This window comes from Hypanus sabinus, chromosome 17 (genome assembly GCF_030144855.1).
Source record: "Hypanus sabinus isolate sHypSab1 chromosome 17, sHypSab1.hap1, whole genome shotgun sequence".
In the NCBI taxonomy this organism is placed as follows: domain Eukaryota; kingdom Metazoa; phylum Chordata; class Chondrichthyes; order Myliobatiformes; family Dasyatidae; genus Hypanus; species Hypanus sabinus.
The window spans coordinates 63,313,093-63,338,474 of record NC_082722.1 but is presented as its reverse complement, the minus strand read 5'-3'; the positions used below and the strand labels follow the sequence as shown (position 1 = coordinate 63,338,474).

Here is a 25,382-nt window from a genome sequence, read left to right as displayed (position 1 = left end):
TATCCTGCCTGGCATCTCCACTATCCCAGCTGAGCAGATATACAGAAGAGAAGGAAGAAAAATAATTTAACCTTGAGCTTTTCTTTCCTTTGCTTTCTCCGATTGATGCTTCTGTTCGGTGAAACCTCGAAGAGCTAAAGACTCAAGATTAACACTCTCACTCTGCCCACTCCAATGGCCTCTGCAATGATGACTGCTGTACTGCCTCTGCCTTGCTTTAATTTGCTGTTGCTAAACAATCACAATTGCTGAATGATGACTAGTCCAAGCACATTTCCACTCTAGCTGTTGCCTTTTGTACTCAGGCAGTGGACCTGATTGAAATCCCTCCTCTTAAAACCTCTGATGTCCAGACTGGTTGCTGGTCAAAGCTCTTTTCTTTCTTACATAATGGAAGTTGATATATCCCATGACAACAACCCTATTATTTTTACCTATTTCCTTATTCTGATTACATATCCGTTCCTCAATGTCCCAGTGGCTATTAGGGAGCCTGTAGTACAATCCAATTAGAGTGATTGGACCCTTCCTATTCCTGAGTTCCACCCAACTGGACTCAGTGTCTGACCCCTCATTATGTCTCCCCAGAGTGCGGCTGTGATGTTGGCCCTGATTAGTAGTGCAAATCCCCCCATCTCCTCCTCTATCTTTTTCTAAAACTTTGAAAACCTGGTGCACTAATTACCCATTCCTGCCCCTCTCTCAACCAAGTTTCAGTAATGACTACAACATCATGGTCCCACGTACTGACGGATGCTCTAAGTTCATCACCCTTAACTATAATGCTCCAAGCATTAAAATACTCCTAGCACTTCAAACAATCCAACCCATCATTCCTGTTACTTCAATTTTGCCTTTCAGTATTTACCCTGACATCTTCCTTCTGGACTGATGCTTCCCTTACTGACCTGGGGCTCTAGTTCCCAGCCCCCTGCAAAACTAGCTGAAATTCTCCTGAGTAGCATTAGCAAACCTCCCAGGATATTGGGTCCCCTCCAATTCAGATGCAACCAGTCCTCTTGTATAGGTCACCCCTTCCCCAGAAAAGGTTCCAATAATCCAGGAATTTGAAGCCCTGCTCCCTGCACTATTTCCTCAGCCGCTCATTGATCCATGCAATCACCCCATTCCTACCTGTACTAGCCCATGGTACAGGGAGTAATCTGGAGATTACAACACTGGAGGCCCTTCTCTTCAACTTCTTTCCTAACTCTATATACTCACTGGATAGGACCTCTTCTCCTTTTCTGCCTTCGTCATTAGTGCAAATAAGCATCACATCTTCTGTCTGCTCCTCCTCCCCCTTGAGAATATTTTGCAGCTGTTCCCATACATCATGGACCCTAGCATCCATGAAGCAACACACCATCCTGGAGTCTTTTTTGACGCCACAGTTCCACCAGACTGACTGCTGCTGCTGTGTCAAAATTGGTCATCCTCACCAGCAGTATTCAAAGAGATATTCTTATTACTGAGGGGAATGGCCACCGCAGGGCCCTGCACTGACTTCTTAATCCCTTTACATCTCCCATTTACTGTCCAATGCCTTTATTCTGGGTGCAATCACCTCTTCAAAAGTCTCATTTATAATATCTTCAGCCTCAGGAATGATCCTGAGTACATCCAACACCAGCACCAAATCGTTGACCTGGTCAGTCAGGTGCTGAAGTTGGATGTACTCCCTGCAGGTGTAGTCATCAGAGAAGCTGACAAAATTCCTGAGTTCTCACATCTGACAGGAGAAGCATTCCATCCCAACTGCTCTAGAGTAATAAAGAAAAAGGTTTTTTTTTAACTGTATCTTTACCTGTTCGTGCTTAAGCCTTCACACTCTATCACTGGCACAGTCCAATAATAGCCCCTCCACGAGCCTATCCTACTTTGATTTGTAGCTGAGTTTAGGCCTCTGACTCCGACACTCTCAGTGCCTGCACAGCCCAAAAAGACAAACATTGCCTGAATCTGCTCATTTTATCCTCTCTCACCCGGCTTCCACAGTGCTCTGACACTGACACTGACACTCCCTGTGCTTGAGCTGCCGATAAAAAATAATGTTGGTGCTTCTGGCACCAACATAACATGCCCCCAACTCACTAACTCTAACCTGTGGATAATGTACAAACTCCTTACAGACAAGGGCAGGAATTGAACCGAGATCGCAAGCATGCTGTTGTTGTAAAGCTTTACATTAACCTTTACATTATCATGTTGTCCCCATATTTGTCATTTAGCTCAACAAGAGGAGACCAAATCCGATGAAATCAAGTAAAAAATATTGGTATGGTTATATAGTGTTCTGTTTGGTAGGCAGATCCTATTGAAGTAATAAGTATTTAAATTCACAAATAGCTTTTCACCTTTTATAAGGCAAGTTTGAAGCTCAGTGTTCAGTAGCTGATTTGGATGTCATCCAGTGTTTCAATTATTGAGATTGTGTGACATAAAAGTTTCCAAATGGCACTGATATGGAAATTTATTAAACGGTGAAGAAGATATTAACAATAGACAATGTGAAACATAGAGAAATCTGTCAGGAAAATTTTGAGGCAGTTACCCAGAACTTGATGTGTATGTCTCGCCATTTAGCCTTGCCCCTGAGCTGTGTATAAATCACACTGCATTTGACCCTAGAAAGTTAAAAGTTCCTGAAAGCTAAACCCAGATCTAGAATAACAAGGCCTGATCCTGTGAATGTAATTGCTGTCACATTCATGGGAGTCCTAACCATGAAATGACTCAAGGCATCTGACAGCTGGCCAAGTCACAACACCACTGGCTATATAAGCTGCTATTTCTTAATATTCAAGAACTATTAAAATCTGGTAAAAATTGATCATTTATTTCAAAAGATTTCTCTGAATGTTCCAATACCTGCTTCAGAGTATGCCACTGCAAGCAATATTGCTCTGCATAATGTAATTTATTTTATGTGAATAAAGTATCATTTATTGGCTTAAATTACTAGCACTTCTCAAGTTTCCCAGAGGAAATACTAAGACATACAGTACTATGCAAAAGTCTTAGACAGAAACTGTATGTATAGCTAGGGTGCCAAAAACATTTGCACTGTACTATAGTAATTTTGTATCTTGTACTGTACTGCCACCACAACAAAAAAAGACAAATTTCATGACATAGGTAAGTGACAATAAACCTGACTCTGATATGGGTCTTTATTGTGGACTGAGAGTGGGAAGGGGGCAGGCAGTGGGGAATCATGATTGGAGAAAGGGTAGGGGAGAGGGATGAAGTGGGAACCACCAGAGAGGCGTTCTGTAATGATCAATAAACTAATTGTTTGGAATCAAATGACCTTACCTTACCTGGGTGTGGCAACCTCCCTGTCCCTGGCATTCCTTCTCTGCCACCTGTGCCACACCCTATTCCTGGCACTTTACCCTTGCCATTCCCACTATCAGATTTACAAACTTGCTCTCTGGTCCACGTTGACAAATGCAGTGCTGTGTAAAAGTCTTAGGCACCCTAGCTATGTATATGTACCTAAGAATTTTGCACAGTACTATATGTGACAGGATATCCAGAAAAGCTTATTATAACTTACTTTTTGGTGCACTGCAAAACTCTTTTTTCATGTTCTAAGTTGCTGTCCACTTAATGTAAAGGCTTCCAGAGATGCTGAATTCTGAGAAATAAGTAAATACTGAAAGAAAAATGCAGCCTCAGAAAGCTGCTTCTTATTGCTTGGACTATGTTTTCTATTTTATGTTGTCCACTTTCCACTTGTCTGAATTAATTATTTAAAATGGTCAAGACGCTTGCCACTTTTCAAAAGAAAGCAAACTACTTTATTGAAACTGTTATGTTTGTGGTACTGGGAAGCTGGGTGGCCATGAATGACACACGCGAGAGATGGAGAAGTGAGGAACAAACGTGTAGCTGTTTACTTTGCCAGTAAGTCATCTACCCAGAATACCCTCTGGTATTATTTCAGTACGTAAGTTTGACAGCAACCCATAAGGGTCAAAATATACAAAAAAAGATATAACATATCCCTCCCCCCTTATTTTTAAGGTTTCTCCCTATCCCCATACACAGACCAGATGCTAAACTATTAACATTCAATAGAGTAATCATCAAGTTCAACCAAAAACAGAAAACAATTTTTGTCTAAACTAGGGAACGACGGTTCACTACCTCTATTCCCAGACATACCCTGGAGATTATTCTGCCCCATGTGCTGAGGGTTAGTCACTAAACCAGAGGTTCCATCTGTCTGGAGGCTGTATGCTCCTACGATGCCAATGTCATTTTATCCCTTGGTGGTGTATGTACTGTATAGATCTTGGATGGGGTACTGCATTGTCAATAGGGGGCATGTCAGAAAGCAGAGGTGATGGGGGAACTCTGACTTGTGTCATTTGATCTTAATGGAGGTTCTGCAGTCATTGTCTCAGAATCCTGTCCCAATTCTACATCCCGATTTGGAAGGTCAGCTTGTGATGGTTTTAAGTAGCCTCAGAAATGGGCGACAGCTGATCAACATGCTTTCTCCAGATGTTGTAGTTACTAGTTTGCACAACGTACGACACAGGACAGTTTGTGCCACCATTGTCACTTTGTTCCAGAGATGTAGTTCCAGGCAAGTACTTTCTCACCTGCTGTGAAACATCTGTACTTTGCTTCAGCATGTCTCTCTGTGCTTGGGTTTTCTGTTCACTTAGCACAATCTGTTTGGTGTTTGGGTTTCTAAGTGGGTCAAGCCAGGTGCAAAGCTGTTTTATCATCAGTGCAGTGCATGGAGCCATTTTGAAGGTGGTGTGAGTTATATTGTGGCATGTCAGTAAGAAGGTGCTAAGATGCTGGTTGAGGAATCTAATTTCCACTGAAGTCTTGAGGGCTTGCTTCATTGTTCATATGAATTGTTCAGCAAGGCCATTAGTGGCTGGATGAAATGGTGCTGACTTGATGTGCTGAATACCATTTGCTTCTTTCAATGCCTTGAACTCTTTTGACATGGGTTGTGGGCCATTGTCACTTACAAGCTGCTGAGAATGCCCAAAATGGCTGGAGATAAAACGTAGCTCCTCAATGCAGATATAGTGCTCTTTATGATGGCCTTGGGAAATTTGCTGTGTGCATCCATGTGGCTTTTTACAGACCTGCAAAATCTACGTGAAACCTCATCATGGTTCTTCAGACCATTTCCATGAATGCAAAGGAGCAAGTTGAGGAAGATTAATCAATTGCCGGCAATGTAGACATGCTTTGGCCTTCTCTTCAATGGCTACATCCAGTCCTAGCCACCAAGAGTAGCTGCATGCGATTCCTTTCATGTGCACTACTCTAAATGTCCTGCATACAGCTTACCGAACACTAAATCCCCTTTGGGGGTAGCAGAAGTTGTGGAGGATGATGTATTAGTTGTGGAGTCTCATGAAGTGGTAGATAAGAACAAGAGGAACTCTGTTACTGTTAAGGTGTCAGGAAGATGGGGTGAGCGTGGATGTTCAGGAATTGGAGGAGATGTAGGTGAGAGCAGCCTCTATGGTGGAGGACGAGAAACCTGGTTCTTCGAAGAAGGGGGGCGTCTCTGATGTTCTGGAAAGGAAAACCACATCTTGGGAACAGATGCAGCAGAGACAAAGGAACTGAGAAAAGGGAATAGCATTTTTACAGGAGATACAGAGGGAAGAAGTATAGTCAAAATAACTGTGGGAATCAGCAGGTTTATAAAAGATGTTGGTTGATAGTTTGTCTTCAGAGATGGAGACAGAGAGATTGAGAAAGGATGGGGTGGGTGGGTTGTCAGAAATGGACATGGAATGATAGTTTACAATGTGAGGTTAGAAACTGCAGACTTATGACAGTGCAGCCTCAAATACTAAATTTAGTAACGCAAAGGAGATTGAATGCTGGAATTCAGGTTGTTTAGACAAATGTTTCATGCCATTAAACTGGAAAGAGAAAAATCCAAAAGCAAGTAACAGAAATAATTCTGGACTATGGATGAAAGGTGAAAAGAAAAAATTAAGAGGAACATGCAGAAGAACTTCTTCACTCAGAGTGTCATTACAGAGTGGAGCAAGCAGTGCACACAAGCTTGATTTCAATGTTTAGGAGAAGTTTGGATAAGTGCATAGATGGTAGAGGTATGGAAGGCTATGGTCCTAGTGTAAATCAATGGGAGTAGGCAGTTTAAATGGTTTAGCATGGACTAGATGGGCTGAAGGGCCTTTTTGTGCTGTACTTTTCTATGATTCTATGTGTCCCAGCTCTCTATGATACACAGGATGGTACACAAGCCAGGGCAGTTCAATATGCAGAGCAAGCGGGTACCCAGGTAACAGGCTCACCCTCACACAAGGCTGATGAATCCAAAGGAACGGCAAAGACAGACACAGTTTGGCACCAGCACCATTGCAGGAGTTGCCAGTCGGCGTTGAACTCAGCACTGAGCTACCTTGGGGCCTCCAGCTCCAGATTTTGCCATGGGTTTACTCCCCAAAGATTCCCCTAAGTGGATGTAGCCTATAAGGCAGCAGAGGCTTGAGATCAGAGTTTTCCTTCTCCTAGATGCCTTGCCAACCACGGCTGCCGAACCCCATCTGGCCAAAGTGACAGATTTTAAGGTGTTTGTAGCCTACCTTTGCCCCTTCTCCTGTCATTAGAAATGGTTCTGCCAGGTCTAGACGTTAAGCCAGGAGACAGACATGGTTGTCAGAGGCTATTTGAGATGGACGCCATTTGGAGCATTTAACAGGTAGTTGAGCTTATCCCCACTAGCTCCCTTGGCTATGGTAACCTTAAGGTACAGTACCTCTCTACCTAATAGAATATGGAGACAGAAACCCTAAACCATTTCAAAAGTTCCTGAGTGAACCCTCGAAGATCTGTAAACTCCAAGGCTATGGATTAGTGCTGAGCTGTGGGAAAGAATTTTTAGGCTTCAGTGGGCATTGAATTAAGGGGTTGAATACCTCCCCCCACCATCCTGTATCATAAATTTGAATATCTAATCCTTCAAGGTTTGAGTTAGGATGTTATTGGTCATAATTTCCTATAAATGATGCAAAAGCATGAAAACTGATGTCTGATACCATGAATCCGTCCTTTGTGGCTATTCCTATAAAAATGGTTTATTTTGAAGACCCAGTAAAAGTGTCTGTCCAATGAAGTATACTACTCACCACAAGGATTTGAATGTGATTTCTGAACCACTTCAGATCCTTATCTTCTGACTGAAGTAGTTGCCAAAAATGAAGAAACTTTGATGCAATTATACTGTAGCTAATGATCTGAGACCAGTATCTGCTGCTTTCAATGTGCAATTAGTAAATTCCTGCTCTGGTGCATTCTGACCCAAGTCTAATAACAAAGACCAGTGAAAACAGACCTCCACAGCATATATCCTTTGATGCCTTCGTGAAGCCTCACTCCCAGCTTTTAAATTTAGGGAGGTATAATGCAATCATTCACTTACTGCTGATCTCTTTAAAAAAAATGGCTTTTAGGTTTTGTAAGTATTTTAACAGAGATTATTTTGAGATTTAGCGAAGTTGTTTAATGCTGGGCTGGAGTTATGCATAGAACGTGCATAAATTTGAACTCCTGTCTAATGTGGCAAACGAACTCTAGCCAATGGATATTTTTAATGCACTTAAGGTGAAATTAACATGAAAGCATTTTCAGGTAAAATTCTCCCCATTAGGATATTAGCAAGAAACTCTGCATAATTCAGCTTAGAAGTCAGAAATCACACATTTTTTCCTTCATCAACATAAACTAGAGTTTTAGGGTGCAGCCTTCAACCTCTGTTGAACAGACACAACAAAAGTTACCGGGAGGTGTCAGTGGAAGGCTCACTATACTGATATCAGTGCGTTGTACATAGAATCTGCTGAGCTTCAAATAGACTTTAGCATTACCTGTTCCATCACTGATTGCAGCCATTGTATACAATGCACGCCTCTGCCTAGCTTTTCACTACATTGATCTGGGAAACACTTGCAGTGCAGAATTTGATCAGGGCATAGTGACACAGGAGTTGCTATGAAACTGAAAGTCACCATGTCATCACATTACTCTCAACTTTACTCCTCGCTCCAGAATTTACCACCCATTTACACACTTAGGGCAGTTTACATTGGCCAACTAACATACCAACCTCCAACTTTTTGCAATGTAGGAGAAGAAGACTAGACAGTCACAGGGAGAATCTGCAAACTCTACACAGAACGTACACCATGGAATAGTCTCCTTGGCCCAGCTTGTCTGCACAACCAAGATGGCAGTTTAACTTAATCAATTCCCTTGATTCCCTGCCTATTCAGGTATCAAACTAAAAACCTCTTAAATGTTGCTGTTACGCATTCTTCTTTCACTGCCCACAGAAACACTTTCGAGGCACCCGCAACTTGCATCTTAAATCTCCTCTAAGCTTTCCTATGAATATCCTTTTATAAGGCATTGAAGAGAGAGCACTTGGAGTATTGAGTGCAGTTTTTGGCCCTTATTGAAAAATGGAAATGCTAGCATTGGGGAGGGTCCAGAGGAGGTTCGTGAGAATGATCCAAGGAACAAAAAAGTTAATGTATGAGGAGTGTTTGATGGCTTTGTACTCACTAAAGTTTATAAGAATGAGGGGCATCTCACTGAAACCTATCAAACATTGGAAAGCCTAGATGGAGTGAGCTCAGAGAGGATATTTCCTACAGTGGGGGAGTCTAGGAGCAGAGGCCACAGCCTCAGAATAGGCCGCCCCTTTAGATCAGAAATGAGGAGAAATTTCTTTAACCAAAGGGTAGAGAATCCGTGGAATTTACTGGCACCAATGGCTGTGGAGGCTGAGTTATTGGGTATATATAACGCAGAGGACGATAGGTTCTTGATTAGTAAAAGGTTAAGAGGAGAAGACAGGAGAGTGGGGTTGAGCGGGATGATAATAAGCCATGGTGGAATAGTGAAGCAGACTTGATGGGCCAAATAGCCTAACTTTGCTACTAGGTTTTATGGTCCTTCCCCTTCTCAGTTTAAACACTTTTCCCTCTTTGTATTTTACATTTCCAAATGACACTGACTAACTACTGTATCTATCTCTCTCTAAGGTTAATGCACAATTTTAAATAATAATATACCGATCTTAGTTCTAGTGATCAGTATTGAATCTATGTCACTGTAACTCTGAAGAAGCAGCTTCACTAGCTAAGCTGCTGTGCTGCTCTCTGCAGCTGGACCAATAGCATATTTAATTGCTACTGAATCTGTCCCATATTCCTTGAAATTAACACCATCTCTTTCTGATGGAAGGATCCATTCATTTTGTTATTACTTGTGAACGACTGCCGTATTGCTGCAGCATTTCGGAAGTCTAATGTATACAATAGAAGTAGAACAAAAGACAGAACAGTACTGCACAGGAATAGGCCCTTCAGCCCACAATGTTGTGCTGAACTAATTAAATTAGTAATCAAATGGCCAACTAAACAAATCTCTTTTACCTACACTTGTCCATATCTTTCCACTTTTCTCACATTCGTGTGCCTATCTAAACATCTCTTAAAAGTCCCTAATGTATCTGCCTCTATCACCACCCCAGGCAGCATATTCCAAGCACCCACCGTACCCTCTGTAAAAATCTTGCCCCTCAGTTTCACCTTAAATGCTTCCCCCCCTGTTATTAAACCCCTCAACTTTGGGAAAACGATGCTGCTTTTCTAACCTGTCTGTCTGCCTCTCATAATCTTATAAACCTCTTTCAGATCTCCCCTCAGCCTCCGCCATTAGAGAGAAAACAACCCGAGTTTGTGCAACCTCTGGTCATTGCACATACTATAACAAGAGTTTGTCAAGCATATAAACGCAGTCTGATAGCAAGGAAGTGGAGTATGTTCAATATCAGATCAGACCAGACTGAATGGAATCAGCTGTTCCTATTCCTTTGTTTATTGAAGTTTAGAGATATTTTGAAACAATCATAATCATTAACAACGATGCTCAAGATAATAAATGATTGGTAAAAAATAACTTCTGTGTAATAATTGGAAACCATGACAAAAGGAAAATGTAAATATTCCATGCTCTTTGCTGACAGCTGCACTATTTTCCATTGAAATTGCTTACACCACTGAGTGGAAACCAACAAATGGAAATCTTGGAATCAGGCTGCGAAGAACCTGGAAACACTTCTATCGGTTTGAGGCGTGAGGAGGGGAAAGCTGCTGTTTAAGTGAATGTAACCCAAACTGTCTCTAGTTGCCTTACACAATGGCAAAACTAAGCAAAATCATTGATCAGCTGCACCCAAGTCCATATATTCCCCCTCCCTAAGTTGTACTTAACTTACTGAAAATCAAGGGACAGAAGCTGGAGTTTGATTTTTCAGGCAATAAGATTCAATGTGTTTTACACAAAGTCACTTAAGGCATATGTATGTAATTGTTCCCTTACTAGCCATTTCCTGCATCATCTGTAGTAATAGGAACTCAACAAGTCAAACACATAAATTCAATCCAAGATTTTATTTCCTTGCCCATAAATTCTGCATAGTCCTTTGGTAAGAGACATTGTGAAAATATATTAGATTTTGTTGTCCAGTTTTATAATTAGTTTTATGATGTTAATGTCACATTGACCAACTTTAGGAGTTGGGAATTGGATTATAAATAACATTTTATTTTACAAATAGTGTTTATTTTACATTAATTATCATTGAATAGTAATATCAGGGATGATGTTGGATTCTTGAAATTAAGCTAATGTTAAGGATTTGCTATATTTTTTGCAAAAATAGATACTGCATATGCCTAGGACAATAATACTCTGTTATATAGCCAGATCATTAAGGAAATCTATTTAGTTGGTCATTTTGATATTGTTGTTTCTGTACATTTGTTATGCACAACAAGGCCACTTTACTTCTCACATTTTAGTAGGTTCTATTCCTCAGAAATGGTTAATTATTCTAAACTGTTTTGAGGCATCATTTTAATTAATTAGTTGCCTGTCACATCCTGGTGTTTTGGGCTGCAGTGAAGGTCCTCCATCTCTGTCTGTCCACATATAATGCTGCTTCTGGAACAATACTTTTAGAAGTCGGGGTTGTTTTCCCTGAGATGAACCCCCAAGCCAGGAGGACTGGTGGACCACTCTTAGTCTGCCCTCTACTTTTCCACCTGTTTGGCATGGGTGACCCTACCAAGAGCCAAAGCATAAGACCACGACTCCAGCCAACATAGCTCTCCAGGTCATTGATACATACAAGCCTCCTCCAAGGTCTTGAAGGTTTGAAGTAACATAGAAAAATACAAAGCCTGCTACAAAGTGCAAGCTTTTTTCCTGTTAACATATGCTATATAGTGTATTGGTACCTGTGACAGCAACACTGATTTGATTTCTCGGTTCTTAGAATTATGAGATACTTTGTATAATATTTGATCACTAAAGCATCATGAATTGTTCCTTTGATAATTTGCATCTGTTCCTTTTTGTTCCTCATGTTATGATATGGTTCAAGACTTAAGTTGTGGTGTCTTAACAATATGATATGTTTTATTTTTCTCCAGGGTCTAGTTGAGACTCTGTTTTACTATAGAAACTGGATTTGCCATATCCAACAAATTTCTAAAGGAAGGACATGTTTGGCACAGCTTTGTGGGCTGAAGGGCCTGTATGGTTCTGTAGGGTTTCTATATTTCTAAATTAATCTGCACAAGTTGGTTGCAGACATACCTAAATTACAACACTGACAAAACTTCAGAAATATTTGAATAATATACCCAGATGAAGAGTCTCAACCCAAAATATTAACTGTCCATTTCTCCCCCCATGGACGCTGCCTGATGTGCTGAGCTTCCGTAGCACTTTGTTAGTCCAAGTTCCACCATCTGCAGTTTCCTGTGCGATCAGAAATATTTGATAGATTAATAGGTTGTACATCAATAAGGTGGTACAAAAGCCTTAGGTTTCACACCACCAGGTCCAGGAACAGTTATTACCCTTTGGCTAGTAGGCTCCTGAACCAGTGTGGATGACTTCTGTTTAGTTTTTCATTGATTCATTCTATTGTATTTCCTTGTTCTACTGTGAAGTTGTACAAGAAAATGAATCTCACAGCAGTATACGGTGACATATACATAGTTCGATAACAGAATACTTTAAGGAAGTTCAAGATCAGACCTGAGGACCTAGAGGATGTTGCTGCTGACCGTGACACTTGGCAACAGCTGTGTAGGTACGGGGTTCGTATTCTGGAGATGGAAAGAACAACCAGAAGACAGCAGAAGAGAGCCAGGAGAAATGCAGCCATGGTTGCCATCACTACCACCACTACCACATATACATGTGCCACCTGCAATAGAACTTGTGGGTCCAGGATAGGACTGTATAGTCATCAAAGATCTCATCGTTAAATGAGTGGACGTCATCATCGGATTTTGATGGACAACTGAAGAAGAAGAAGATAATAGGTTTATTTTAAACTTTGAAACTGCTTTGGGATATCCTGGAATCCTGAAATGTGCTCTAGGAATTCTTTTTTCCTTTTGATAAAGGATTGTTGAACCAATAAATCAATTGAAATTACTTTCACATCAATTTCTGACCTTTGTTTTTTTAATCAATTATTGTGTTACTTTCATAATTCCACAATAATTAATTCAGAAAAGGATTGAGGTGTCTATGTGAATGCCCGACTCTAATACAGAAGCAAATAATATTTACTCCAATAAAGCCAATAGGACACATAATAAAAAAAATTGGATAGGTATATGGACAGGAAAGGAATGGAGGGTTATGGGCTGAGTGCAGGTCAGTGGGACTAGGTGAGAGTAAATGTTTGGCACGGACTAGAAGGGTCGAGATGGCCTGTTTCTGTGCTGTAATTGTTATATGGTTATAATATATCAGAGGTACAATGAAGCCATGGGATATGGCAAGAAAGGAGGCAAGTGGTGTGGAGACTAAGATTAGATCAGCCATAATTTTGTTGAATAGCTGAGCAGATTCAAAGGGCCAACTGGCCTACTTCTGCCCCTGCTTTTTATTAAATATATAAGATCATAAGTAATACTCATAGGTAAAGTTTTGCTCACCCACCTACAGGAAAATTATGAATAAGGTTGAAAGAGTACGGAAAAAATTGCAAGGATGTTGCCAGGACTTGAGGACCTGGGTAATCAGGAATGGTTGAATAGTTGGAACAATATTCCCTAGAGTTTAGAAGATTGATAGAAGTATGCAGAAGTATGGGGGCTATAGATAGGGTAGATGCATGCAGGCACTGAGGTTGGATGAGACTAGAGGTAGAGGTTTATGAGTTAAGGGTGAAAGGTGAAATATTTAAGAGGGAAATGAGGGGGTATCACTTCTCTCAGAAGGTGCTGAGAGGGTGGAGCGAGCTGCCAGAGGAAGTGATAGAGTCCGGTTCGATTTCAACATTGAAGAGAAATGTGGATAGATACATGCAAGGGAGGGGTATGAAGGCCATGGTCCAGGTGCAGGTTGATGGGATGAGCTAGATTAATTGGGCTCTATGGACTAGATGGGCCCTTTTCTGCTGGAGTACCCAATGACTTTATGACCCTTTTGGCACGAATGCTTCTCAGATTGAAGGCTTGCTGCACAAGCAGGCACCTCCCAGACTCCAGCTAGCTAACAGGAGTCACCTGCAGCCTACTTAAACCCTGTTCTCAGCCACAATCCTTTGTTCACCCATTAAATCAGCCAGGCTCAACCAGAGGCCACTAGCCTTCAGTTGCCTTGTTACCTTAAAGCCTTAGGTATCTATTCTCTTTTGTTTTGAGGCCCCTTGTGGCTTGTTATTTGCACTTTATTAGTAAAATGTTGTTTACTGCTGAAGTATTTCCTCTGCTCTGCTTTTGGGTCAAGCTAACTCTACATTTCCTGGCAGTTTGAAGCCTGTTTGTCTTTGAATCAACTTGGAATTGAATTTGTAATAAGCCTGTGCTTATTTAACATTTCATCGTATCCTTGTTCTAAAGCACCTTACAATCAATGAATTGCTGTTTGGGGTATAATTGCTGTTGTATAGTGTAATGTGTTTAAATTTAAGGGTTCAACAAATATTACTATTTCCAGGAATGTAGCTGAACAAGAGAAACAGAAGTTACATTGTTAACTTGTCTTGCCTGAATCCCAACTAACAGAGAAAAAAAATTCAAAAAGGTTTTGAATACATGCCATGTAAAAATAACTCTGGAATTACTGAACATCATTCATATCTTTCTGAGTATCCCATAAGTTAATGGCAAACTTCAGGTTTGCTGTCTGTTGGTGTGTCACAAGATGATCTAGTTTTCCTTTCAAAATTGAGCATCAACACCCTACCCCCATCCACACTCCCTTGCAAGTCAGTGGAAAGGGAAATATATAAAGTTTTGACTGCATGGCTGGAGGCAAAAGAATACTCTGAGAAGTAGGCAGTTTCCGGCTGAGCTATTCTTGCCCTCTGTGTACTTGAAAATCGCTATCTCTTAATCAGTGTTTCCATCCTCTTCGTTTTAATGATTGGGCTATTTCAAAAATCCTTTTCACCTTACTGCAGTAAATCTTTTCCCTCCTTCCTGCTGCGCAGTCATAAATTTTCTTTACAATGGAATCTGCAATTAGAGATGATTATTCTGCAATCTGAAGATTAACGCTCCATTTCCTTTTGATGAGAAGTGGGGTCTCTCTTCAGCAAAAAAAAGACTGTGGACAAGTTCATTAGGAAATATGAAAATGCTTGCAAGTCTCATGGAAGCAGCTCTTCATAATAAACACAAGGGTGAAATGAGAAAAATGTTGACTCCAATAACTAAAGAAGCAAACTGTCCGTTAACCCGTTTAAGATTAAAACTTGGTCAACGACAAGCTAGTGCACACAAGCAGAATTTAGATTTTACTCATTCTGTTTGACTTAGGTCTGCGATGAAATGAGGGATCGAATCAATGATTTGCTGAACTGTCCTTTTGCAGTGCCATTTCTATGTCTCCTCCCCATTATCATTGATGTTTCACACAATTCAAGATTGTTTAATGTCATTTCCAGTGCACAAGTATAAAGGAGAACGAAATAATTGTTATTATGCTTCTGACGCAGCACAAGAAAAAAAAGTGAGAAGATAAAGAACACAATAGTATGAAACACACTAAATATAAATACTTAAGATAGCTCACATATATTGATTGCATGAATATAAAGTGAACGTAATTGACCTAAAAGATCTTTGATTTAAACTGCTGCTTCGTGTATTTGCGATCCATTCGATACTGAACAACTTAAGGTTAGTTGGAGGAAAATCGCGTTCTGTTTTTTATCATCCCCCATCCCCAACCCACAACTCACTCGGGTTCAGGGATGCAACACCTGATACTTCAGAAAACTTTTTTACTTCAACGTTTGTTCAATTTTGATCATCGGCGGGTGATTTTAAAGCGATGGGACAAGTAACACTTCGTCCGTGGAGTCGTTTTTTTTCCCCTTGGAAAAACCATCACATTATTTTAACTACACTATATATGTTTGCATGCACACATTTCGTGACCTCAGAAGAGGAGTAGTCAGCCCTGCTAGTTAATTGCTTCTATCTGTTCGGTAGAAGCATTATTTTTTAAATAAATATTCAAATTTAAAAAACACACTTTGGTACTGAAACAATTAGACGAATATGTCAAGAAATCCGACAGCGATGAGCTGAACACAGGTCCTTGTTGTCTTCACTTCACCTAAATACTCTGGAATACCAGCCATCTCGTTTGCACGTCGCCTCGATTTTTAAGCAATTAGAGTGCGAAATGTCCAAAAAACGCCTTTAAAATGTAGAACAAATGCTCAAGCGTTCGAAAGAAAACGCAATTATGCAAAGTACACAACTGAATACTCCTTGTGGTTATGGTAATGAATGAAATAACGAAGTACGTTTGCATATTTTGGGTGATGTTTAATGAATCCGTTAATTTTTTAATGGGTGTCGTTTTTGCTTTAAGACTCGATTTCTAATGTATATTGTTAGCTTTTTAACAACTATGTTTGGAGCCAAATCCCAGGCGGATCGAAGGTGTCTGTCTATGTTTGAGTTCTTTTCGACTTTTCCGTCTATCGATACTGATCTTGCACAGAAGTCGGAATTGTCAATTCCACCCGAACGAAGCCGGTTAATCGCCTCCGCTGCCTTTCCATTCTAAAGTTCTAAATGATATTCTTAGCCTCCTTTCCACTTCCAGAACTATAATGGTAAATTGAAACAGATTAAACTGTGAACTATCGGTGCAAATTTCCTATCGATTTATCTTTCATCCCACAGTACCCTCACATGAATGCATTGCTTTATATTACTGATATTTAAAGTAAACTTAGTTGGGCAATTATTTTTCCGCTCAATTTCAGATTTTAAAGGTTGCATGCAGCTAAGTGTTAGTAATGTTAATTCAAGCCGTCTACATTATATACGAATTAAAATAAAATTAAGCTAACAAGTTTAAATTACTATAGCCAACGAAAAATAATTACAAAGTAGCAAATAAATTGTTCTATTTATGCTAATCAATTCAGATAAAGGTATATATACAGTATGTATGGAAATATTCTTCTGAATATGAACATTGGAGAACTTGCATCAACAAATATCATCACTAGAGGGCAGCAATAAATAGAGAATGAAAGGACCACTACAAACAAATAGGCATAACCAGTTTGCGTTCTCGTTAAACCTTTCTTGCTGTCTGGACCGGCGACGGATAAAGCATTGACTTGCACCGAGTTAGATTGTCGACTTAGTTCAGTGCAAAACTCAAGAGATAACGCCTCAGTAGAAATCAATATAATCGCCCAAAAACAATCCCAGTGATTCTCGACGTCATTGACAATTTATCGAAGTTTCAGTCACGAATATTGTTTCACAATATATGCAATTTCTAATAAGAAATTCTATCCTTTGAAAATGCGGAATCCTTGAGCAGAGCATTAAATTCTGCCAATGGAATCTTCACTTTTGTAGGTACGTTAATTCGTGTAGAAAACGATTTAAAGATTATATCTGCATTGGGGAAGTTACTGCTCCTGTGAATATTCAGTAGCATTCCTCTATTAAGGAGGATAATTTCAGCTATTATTGGCTTGGCAAAGAGTCTAGACACAATAGAACAGCCAGGGTCCCATTCAAGGGAAAATCTGACCTTATCTACACGTAGCTCACTGCTACCGAAGACTTTTGCAACACATTGCTGTTTACTGCCACCGAACCATGCATCTCTCAGTTGGTATTGACATTAAAAGCAGCACAGCCACAATAAAACGCGGAGACATAATACTTGTTGATGGATTTCAAGGTGTTAGTTCTATTCAGACTGCAATGACAGATCAAAACAAAAATTAAAGAGGGAGTCCCGTCTAGGAGTGAGGTAAGCGATTCACCGTTGAAGCCTTGTTCAGATAAATTGTTAAGTATATTCCATGCAGGCGGTCACCGAAATATAACCTCAGCACTCAAGCAAAATAATGTGTCCATTGGTATCCTTCATCGTCTCAGTTACATAGGTCGATATTCATGGTATCTTTGGTAAAATGATTCCCAGGACTATATCAATGCAGACGTTTACAGCATGCCTTTGACAACAATCTACGTGTTTTAGTAACTTTATTTCTCTCCTTTAGTAATGACTAAAGGCAAATACATTTCTTTCTCATCGTTCAATTTATTTTAGGCAAACTTTTGTTTTCTTTCGGTTAGTCTTTTCTCCGGTTCCTCAGTTTCTTACCGAAAATTTTTATCACAAAGCTGTAAGACTACAATGACACTTATGACAATGACACTAGCAAATAAAAGTGAGATCCTTTCCTTACAAAGGAGTATCATTGAGCCAAATTCCGGCATTTCCTCGAGCATTCGAACAATTTCTTAACCTCACCAGCCACTAATCACTCTCGCACATAATTATTTTATTCTAATTGTTAATTAAACTTTAATTGTCACAATTATTTTTCCCTGCTGAATTAAACCAGTATGCTTCCAGGCTGCTTGTATTCGACTTTCACTTGTTTCTGGTTTACTTGTTGTAGGGTTTTTTTGGTATGAAATTTACTAAGGAGAAAGTTAACGGAAAATAATGTTTAAAATAATTTCAACGTTGCGTGTTTGGGGAAAAAGCTATCTGTAGATGAAAGCAATAAAAATAACAGGACAGTATATAAAATAATCTGTTATCAGACTCCGCCAGACGTGATGGGGACCATAGGATGTTTGTCAATTATCTGTCTGATTACTACCCGGTTGGAAACTCTGATTTGTGCAAGCTAAATCTGTTAGATCATATAATGAAATGGCAAATAAAAATGCTTAGCGGCGGACACATGAAAGTGACTCCGTTCTCGCACTGCGGTGTTAATGACCACTGGCGTTTATAATTACCCTTTAAATTTGAACGCTTAATGTAGCAATGCTTAATATTTCATAGAGTGCGCACAGTATGCTTATGGACCAGCGGGAAACACGTACTTTGTCTTAATAACAGTGTGTAGATTTCAATGCAATGAAGATTTTGGACTGGCGTTCTGATTTATCCTGTTGTCTTGATTAACAATTACGTTGGAATTGACAGTTAAAATGAAACCGTATCTGTTCCATTTTAAAATGCAATATCATGCTTGAGTAAATATGTGCTCGTGTTCCTGATTTAAATATAAAAGTTATCAAAATATAGAGATCACGCCTTTGTAATTAGATCAGCTTTTCGCGCATTCCTTTGTTTACCCGTTTGGTGACAAAGTCACACCGCGAGCTTCTTCCAGTGTGTTGCTACGAATTGTTCAAGACAAGTTTACTGTGTAAAGAAAGGTAGATCACTCAGAGTTTCCTTTCTCATCATTTTGTACATGTTTTTGCACATTTGGTTCGAACGTCCTCGGAATAAGTAACATAACCTTACAATAAAAGGTAAACCCTGGCAAAGCTTTGAGTTCGCAGCTTGAGGAGGGATCCCAGAATCTGCACCTTGTCGGATCGCGGCCTTTATTAATTAACCAAATCGGAATTAATTTCGAATAATAATAATGAGAACGATGTAAACTCTTTACAGAATCCACTGGCCAAAGGCCTAGTTGATACATGGTTTTAGGGTTAGGGAACATAACATTACACACACATATATATACAAAGTTAAATAAAATCGCAGCTGGCTATATTCTTGCGGAGTGCAACCTGTGTGATTTCGTTGGAAATAGTCAATGCCATGTGCCAGGTACGAGTGGAAAGACAATACATTAAATTACATTTAATCCAAAATCTTTGTCACTGATTACTTTCCGATTAAGATTCAAATGCATGTGCGAAAAATTCTATTCCAGACTAATACATAAACTATTTACAATGTTTAACTTTGTTCTTTTTTATTTCAGTGAAACCTGTTTCGATTTAAATTACGCCACCTACGTGCATGGACTTGTAGTAACTCTCCCCAACTCCTATTTTGATTGGTTTAAAGTTTCCAGAATGGGCGGAGTCTGCCTGCCGTAAAAGCCTCGCTCGCTTGAAAGTTTTTGAAACTTCCCCAAACCTTTAGGACTATCTACGGGCGCGCTCTTAATCAAGGACTAAAATTGGATCCACGCCTTCAACCAATAAAGATTATTACTAAAATCTAGTTGCAAGCAGAAATTTGTGTCGAACCCGTTTAACATCGACGATGCAGGCGCGTTACCCAGTGTCAGACCCTAATGCTCTAGGAGTGGTGCCTTATCTGAACGACCAAAATTATTATCGAGCCGCCGGCAGTTATGGCAGCATGCCCACCCCGATGAGCGTGTACACGGGACACGATCAGTATTCTTCAGGTATGGCGAGAACTTACGGACCCTACCATCACCACCAACAGCCGGCTCCCAAAGACCTGGTAAAGCCTCCTTACAGCTACATCGCCCTGATAACCATGGCAATCCAGAACGCGCCAGATAAGAAAATTACTCTCAATGGGATCTATCAGTTTATCATGGATCGCTTTCCATTTTACCGTGAAAATAAACAGGGCTGGCAGAATAGCATCCGCCACAACTTATCTCTGAACGAGTGTTTTGTTAAAGTGCCACGGGATGATAAAAAACCCGGTAAAGGGAGCTACTGGACGCTGGATCCAGATTCTTACAACATGTTTGAGAACGGCAGCTTTTTGCGGAGAAGGAGGAGATTTAAGAAAAAAGACGCGATCAAGGATAAGGAAGAACGAGACCGCCAGCAGAAAGACCAGAAAGGCATTCCAACCCCCGTTTCACAGACGGACACCTCTAAGGACAATATGGAAAAAAAAGTAGTGGTTAAAAAAGAAGCCGTATCCCCCGGCATGCCTGTCATCACCAAAGTCGAGAGTTTAGAGAGCCCGGACAACAACAGTATGATGCAAGACAGTCCCAGAAGTGTTGCCTCAACGCCGTCTGTTTCCACAGAAAGTTCCATCCCTGACCACAACCCCCCAAACAACAGCCTATCCGGCTTCAGTGTGGAAAATATTATGACATTAAGGACATCTCCTCAAGGAGAACTTAACCCAGTAGCTGTGCCCACCAGCAGAACTGGCATGGTTTCCACGTTGCCGGTAAATTACGCTCAAACGCCACAATCTATCTACAGCCAAACGTGCAGTCAAAATATAGACTCGAGTGGAAGTTACCATTGCAGTATGAGAACCATGAGTCTGTACGCGGGGGACAGGAACAATCATATGTTGGTGCCCACCAGCCTGGATGATGCCATATCAGATCATTCCGTGAGCACCAGTACCTCGCTGAACGCCATGAATCTCAGCACGGCGCAGGAAGGAGTCTTAACCTCCAGCCACCATCAGCAAGCCGGGGGCGCAGGGCAAGCCGCTTCCTGGTACATGAACCACGGAGCTGATCTCAATCACCTCCCCGGCCACACGTTCGGCGGCCAGCAACAGACATTCCCTAATGTGCGGGAGATGTTCAACTCCCACCGACTCGGCATTGAGAGCTCAGCCCTCAGTGACCATCAGGTGAGCGGGAACACGAGCTGTCAAATTCCTTATCGATCAACACCGTCAGTATACCGTCATTCAGGTCCATACGCCTACGACTGCAATAAGTATTGATTTAGAAACCAACCTAACTATCTTTTTAAAAAATATATATGTAGGGAAATGAAAACAAAGCAGCATTCTCAACTTAAAGCTGCGTATAAAGTATTGACTGAGACTTTACAAACAGCGGTGCAAGTGGCCAAAGATGTTGTCAATTTGTAGTTAGTGTGAATGAGGATTTTGAGACCTCTAAAGACAGTCGTTGCTTTAAAAAAATCTTTAAATAAGTGAAGCCTACTTGAATAATTAAAGGTTAGCAAAATGGCAAGTGCGAAGTGTAGGGTTTAAACTGTTTAATGGACCAATATTCTAGTGATACATTTTCTGTTCTGTTTGTGCAGTATATGTTTAATAACATCACGTTCCATTTTCAAATGCTTAAAAAGTTTTTTTTCTCTCTCCTGACGTTTTGTCTGGTGTTGACTCAAGTTTATATTTGATGTAAATTGTACGATTTTCTATGGAGGCTACGTTACAGAGCCATTTAATATATTTTAGTTCCGTTCACTGGATGTCGATTTATTAATGTCCCCAGCCTTTGTAAAGTGCCAAAGCGTAACTGTTACTCAACCTCAGTTTTATAGCCGTGTGCTTTGTACAGTGTAATTTTTATTACGTTATTATCAACGATATATTTGCTCCGTTTCAAACCAAAGAACTAATTTATTGGATGCATAGTATTTTTCTAAACCTCGAAAAGTTCTCTTTTTTTTAAAGAAAGAAGTGATTGTTCTGTATTGGTGACCCAGGCCCTGACGCCGTGAGCACTCCTTTAGAGAGAGGATTGTAGTGGTGGTTGCTTTTAAGAACACTTCCTTTTCCGAGTTCAGTTGATCTAATTGCTGTATTTATCTGAAAAAAAACCCACAATAAATCAGCATTGTTTTTTTTGCCTTATGTTAGAGTGGCGTGGTGGACATTTTTTGACCTATTGCATGCTGTTTTGCTATTGGTAAAAACACAGCGTTCTCAATTTCTCTGCAATTTTTTATCAACACTAACTCTGATTGTTGGCGGACTAGCCTCCCGTAGGAATGAACTGCGTGAGTTTAAGACAAAGTTATTACCTACGGAAAATCATCCCTATATTGAGAACTGTTAAGCTTTAAAATTGACAAATAACTTCCTTTAGATACAGAACACTAAATATACATAATTATAATTTACTGAAAATTCAAAAGGCGCAACTGAGGACCAACAAGTCTAAACAAACAAGGAGCTGAGGTTATTTTGGCTCTCATCCTCAGTTTAAATGACAGCTTCTTGCCCTCTTGATTGTATTTTGAAATTTGAATTCAAGGCGTTTGTTTGTTTTGATAAAATTCAACTTCAGTTATAAGCCTAGTAGGGTATTGTACAGTGCGGGCATTTTCTTATACATTTAACCAATTACGAACATTTGATCTGCGGAATTATTTTCAATCAAGTTATATTTATTGTATCTTTTGCAAGGCATTGAACAAAAATATTAAAAACGTCAAAAATCCATCCGCGGGCAACCAGATTATCATATATTTCATATTTCATGTTCATTTCTTCAGTCAAATTCGTGTATATTTCGTTACCCCTACAAAACCGCTGTCGTTGTCGATAAAAAGATCCGGACTTGCATAGACTAAAAAAAGTCGATTTAATTTATAGGGAAAAGGTGATTATGTTTATCAGGAGCTCACTTGAAAGCTGAAATCTGGATGGTGCATTTTATCTCATAAAAAAGTTTAGTCACTGGGCCTCCAAAAATCGGACAATCTTACCCTGAGACCAAAATAAGTTTGCATGGGGAAACTGTTGGTTTGAGGTTAGACATCTAGAAAATTTTGTTTGCTACTTTGAAATTTACTATTAATCCCACAAATTGTAGTTTGCTAAAATAGCTCTCGATTTAATAAAACAAACCATTGGTCTGCAGTGCGCGGATTAGCTGTCATACAAAAACCCTAAGAAGGCCCGTGGCCAAATTTTCATTCGGCAGGCTCCATTGTAAGCTAACTTTGGCAAGTTTAGACCTGATGAAAGTTATTGGAAACTGCGTGAAGTAAGCCGGAGGTATAATTGACCAAAAGTTATGTAAGAATGAATGTATGAACTCGTTCCTCAGCAAACATACGGGCGCTGCTTTAAATCGGACCGTTCTATCTCCTCATGCACAGTATCCAGGACCAACTGATGGCCTCGGTAGATAGTTGCACCTGTCATTAACAATATACTTGAAAGTCAGCTGCGAATAGTACGCTCAAACATCTGGCGCGGGGTAATCAAAACGGAAGTCTGTTTGGCGCTCTGGGATCCCATTGATTTGCATGATTCAAATAAACTAAAATGTCCAGTTCAAATTTGGAATAAACGATTCCTCTTTCTCTCTCTCTCTCTCTCTCTCTCTCTCTCTCTCTCTCTCTCTCTCTCTCTCTCTCTCTCTCTCTATATATATATATATATATGTATGTATGTATGTGTGTGTGTTTATATATATATATATATATATATATATAATATATGCTCAACTCCGCATGCAGTTTGATGCCAAGAACGAGGCATGGAAATTGCCTGCATTTTTTTCGACAATCTGAGATTAATTTTGTGTTGGCATTTTTTTTCATATTTTCGCACGCTACTACACTGAACCCAGCATAATTGCGTCGAACAGAGTAAGCTACTTGGCAACGTTTAAAATAACCGATTCTTAACAGAACGATCGACTTAAAAGTGCACTGCATTTAATTCTGTATCACGAAGAGGTGGATACTTGTACTATACAACACGCCTTAAAATGCCAAAGGTCTTTAGGTAATGTAACTTCAGCCTCCACTAACAATAAGCATTGAACCTGGATTAGTAAACGATCTGTCTACAAATATCACCTAGAGTCAATCTCAAAGGTGGCCCTCTCAGGTATATCCCACTCACCGCTGTCCTATTGTATGGAGCCTAATACCGTATAGTCAATTACAAATGGAGCGTTCGGTTCAGACTCTACCTTCTTCGGGATTTAATTGTAATATTTCATTATTTCTGGACATCAATAATTCATTCCCATTTTTGTTTACAGAAAATGAGCAACATCCGACCTTGCATTAAGAATGATTGATGGTCAAATGTGATCTGAATACAGGAATTAGCTTTTTTTTCCCCAAGTTTGATATGTAAACTATTAGTAAAAGGTCTGTAATAACATTTAACACAGGAGCGCCTACTGTACAAGCATCTGCTCTTAGCACAAGGATATTTTGCAATTTTATTTTCGTTTCAATACAAAGTTCTTTACCTGGTATATGGCAACTACCCCTTCTGAGGTTACAAACGTTTTCAAAGAAATTGGTTGACAAACGTCCACTCGGGCAGTGCAAGCGTGTTTGCATTAATGACATCAAAAGTTGTGCAGCAATAAGAGCGCCGAGGATTGGACGTTATTCCCCAGGCACAGTGTTAGCACGGGACAAACAATTCTCGCTTCAACATTGTAATCGCTTGCATTTTCTGCAAGCTCATGATTCCTGTTCTTCACGCAACATTGATTAGATGGCCACCTGCCTTCAAGGGCCGGCATAGTTCATGACCGAGATAACAGCCGAATATGAGCGTCAGTGTAATTTTATACATTGGATTGTATACTTATTTTTACGAGAGGAAACACATGGTAATGCAATTCATACCGTGTATTTTTGAGGTTCATGACAAACCAACTTTAGATTCAAGACTAAATCAAACTTTTATAAATGTTTTATTTTCCTTTGTGATATGTTAAGACTTAGTTAAGCCTTTTTTTTCATCTAAGTCAATCAAATACGCCATAAACTGATCTGCAAATTATAGTGTCAATACTTGGGCGCTGATTATCATAATGTCCTGAAATGAGTGGAAATGGATAGCGTTCTGTTGATAGTTTACTCTTTATTTAATCTGTCAAATACAGAAATAATTTAGAGCAATAAAGTAATTTCTTAACCGCTTTCTTCCAAAAGTCCGCTGGTCCTCCAAAAGGAAAATTGGTACAATCTTCCTCCAGCCCTCCCCCACCTATTCTGCCCCCTTCTCCCCTCCCCCCAAGCCCCGTCCCTTCACTGGAAAGGGACCCGATGTTTCAAAAGGTGGGCAAAAACCGCAGTGCAGGACTATGACGTCACCAATTTAGGAAAGAACATTTGTCATGGAGAAAGGACGAAAATGGAGTTGTCCTTAGAACAGAGATAGTAAAGGGAGAAGTCATAGAGATATTCAAAGTCACGAAGGGTTTTCATACTGTGCTTCCAGTTGCCAAGCCGTCGGTTAAAAAAAAGTTAGCGTAATTGTCAGCAGTATAGGGGGTAACATGACGGAACAAGTTTGTGCTAAGTATAGGC

At 40.0% G+C, this 25,382-nt stretch overlaps 2 protein-coding genes across 8 annotated transcripts in view; one reads left to right on the top strand and one right to left on the bottom strand.

The window, feature by feature from the left end:
- Positions 1 to 25,079, bottom strand: part of mthfsd (methenyltetrahydrofolate synthetase domain containing) — a 96,243-nt gene extending 71,164 nt beyond the window's left edge. The window contains exon 1 of one of the 4 annotated variants that reach the window (XM_059993196.1): positions 24,308 to 25,079. In XM_059993196.1, the coding sequence (XP_059849179.1) occupies positions 24,308 to 24,410 (103 nt within the window). In that variant the 5' untranslated portion in view covers positions 24,411 to 25,079. The remainder of the gene's footprint in view (positions 1 to 24,307) is intronic. The other 3 variants (XM_059993191.1, XM_059993190.1, XM_059993195.1) reach the window with 3 other exon arrangements.
- The window catches only part of LOC132407000 (forkhead box protein C2-like), a 31,400-nt gene continuing 23,056 nt past the window's right edge, over positions 17,039 to 25,382 (top strand). For 2 of the 4 annotated variants that reach the window (XR_009516341.1, XM_059993189.1), the window contains exons 1-2: positions 17,039 to 17,358; positions 19,352 to 20,961. Coding sequence is in view for 3 of the 4 variants with exons in the window: in XM_059993189.1 (XP_059849172.1) it covers positions 19,639 to 20,961 (1,323 nt within the window). In the remaining variant the exon portion in view is untranslated. Of the gene's footprint in view, positions 17,359 to 19,351; positions 21,943 to 24,091; positions 24,146 to 25,382 lie in introns of those variants that run through there. The other 2 variants (XM_059993187.1, XM_059993188.1) reach the window with 2 other exon arrangements.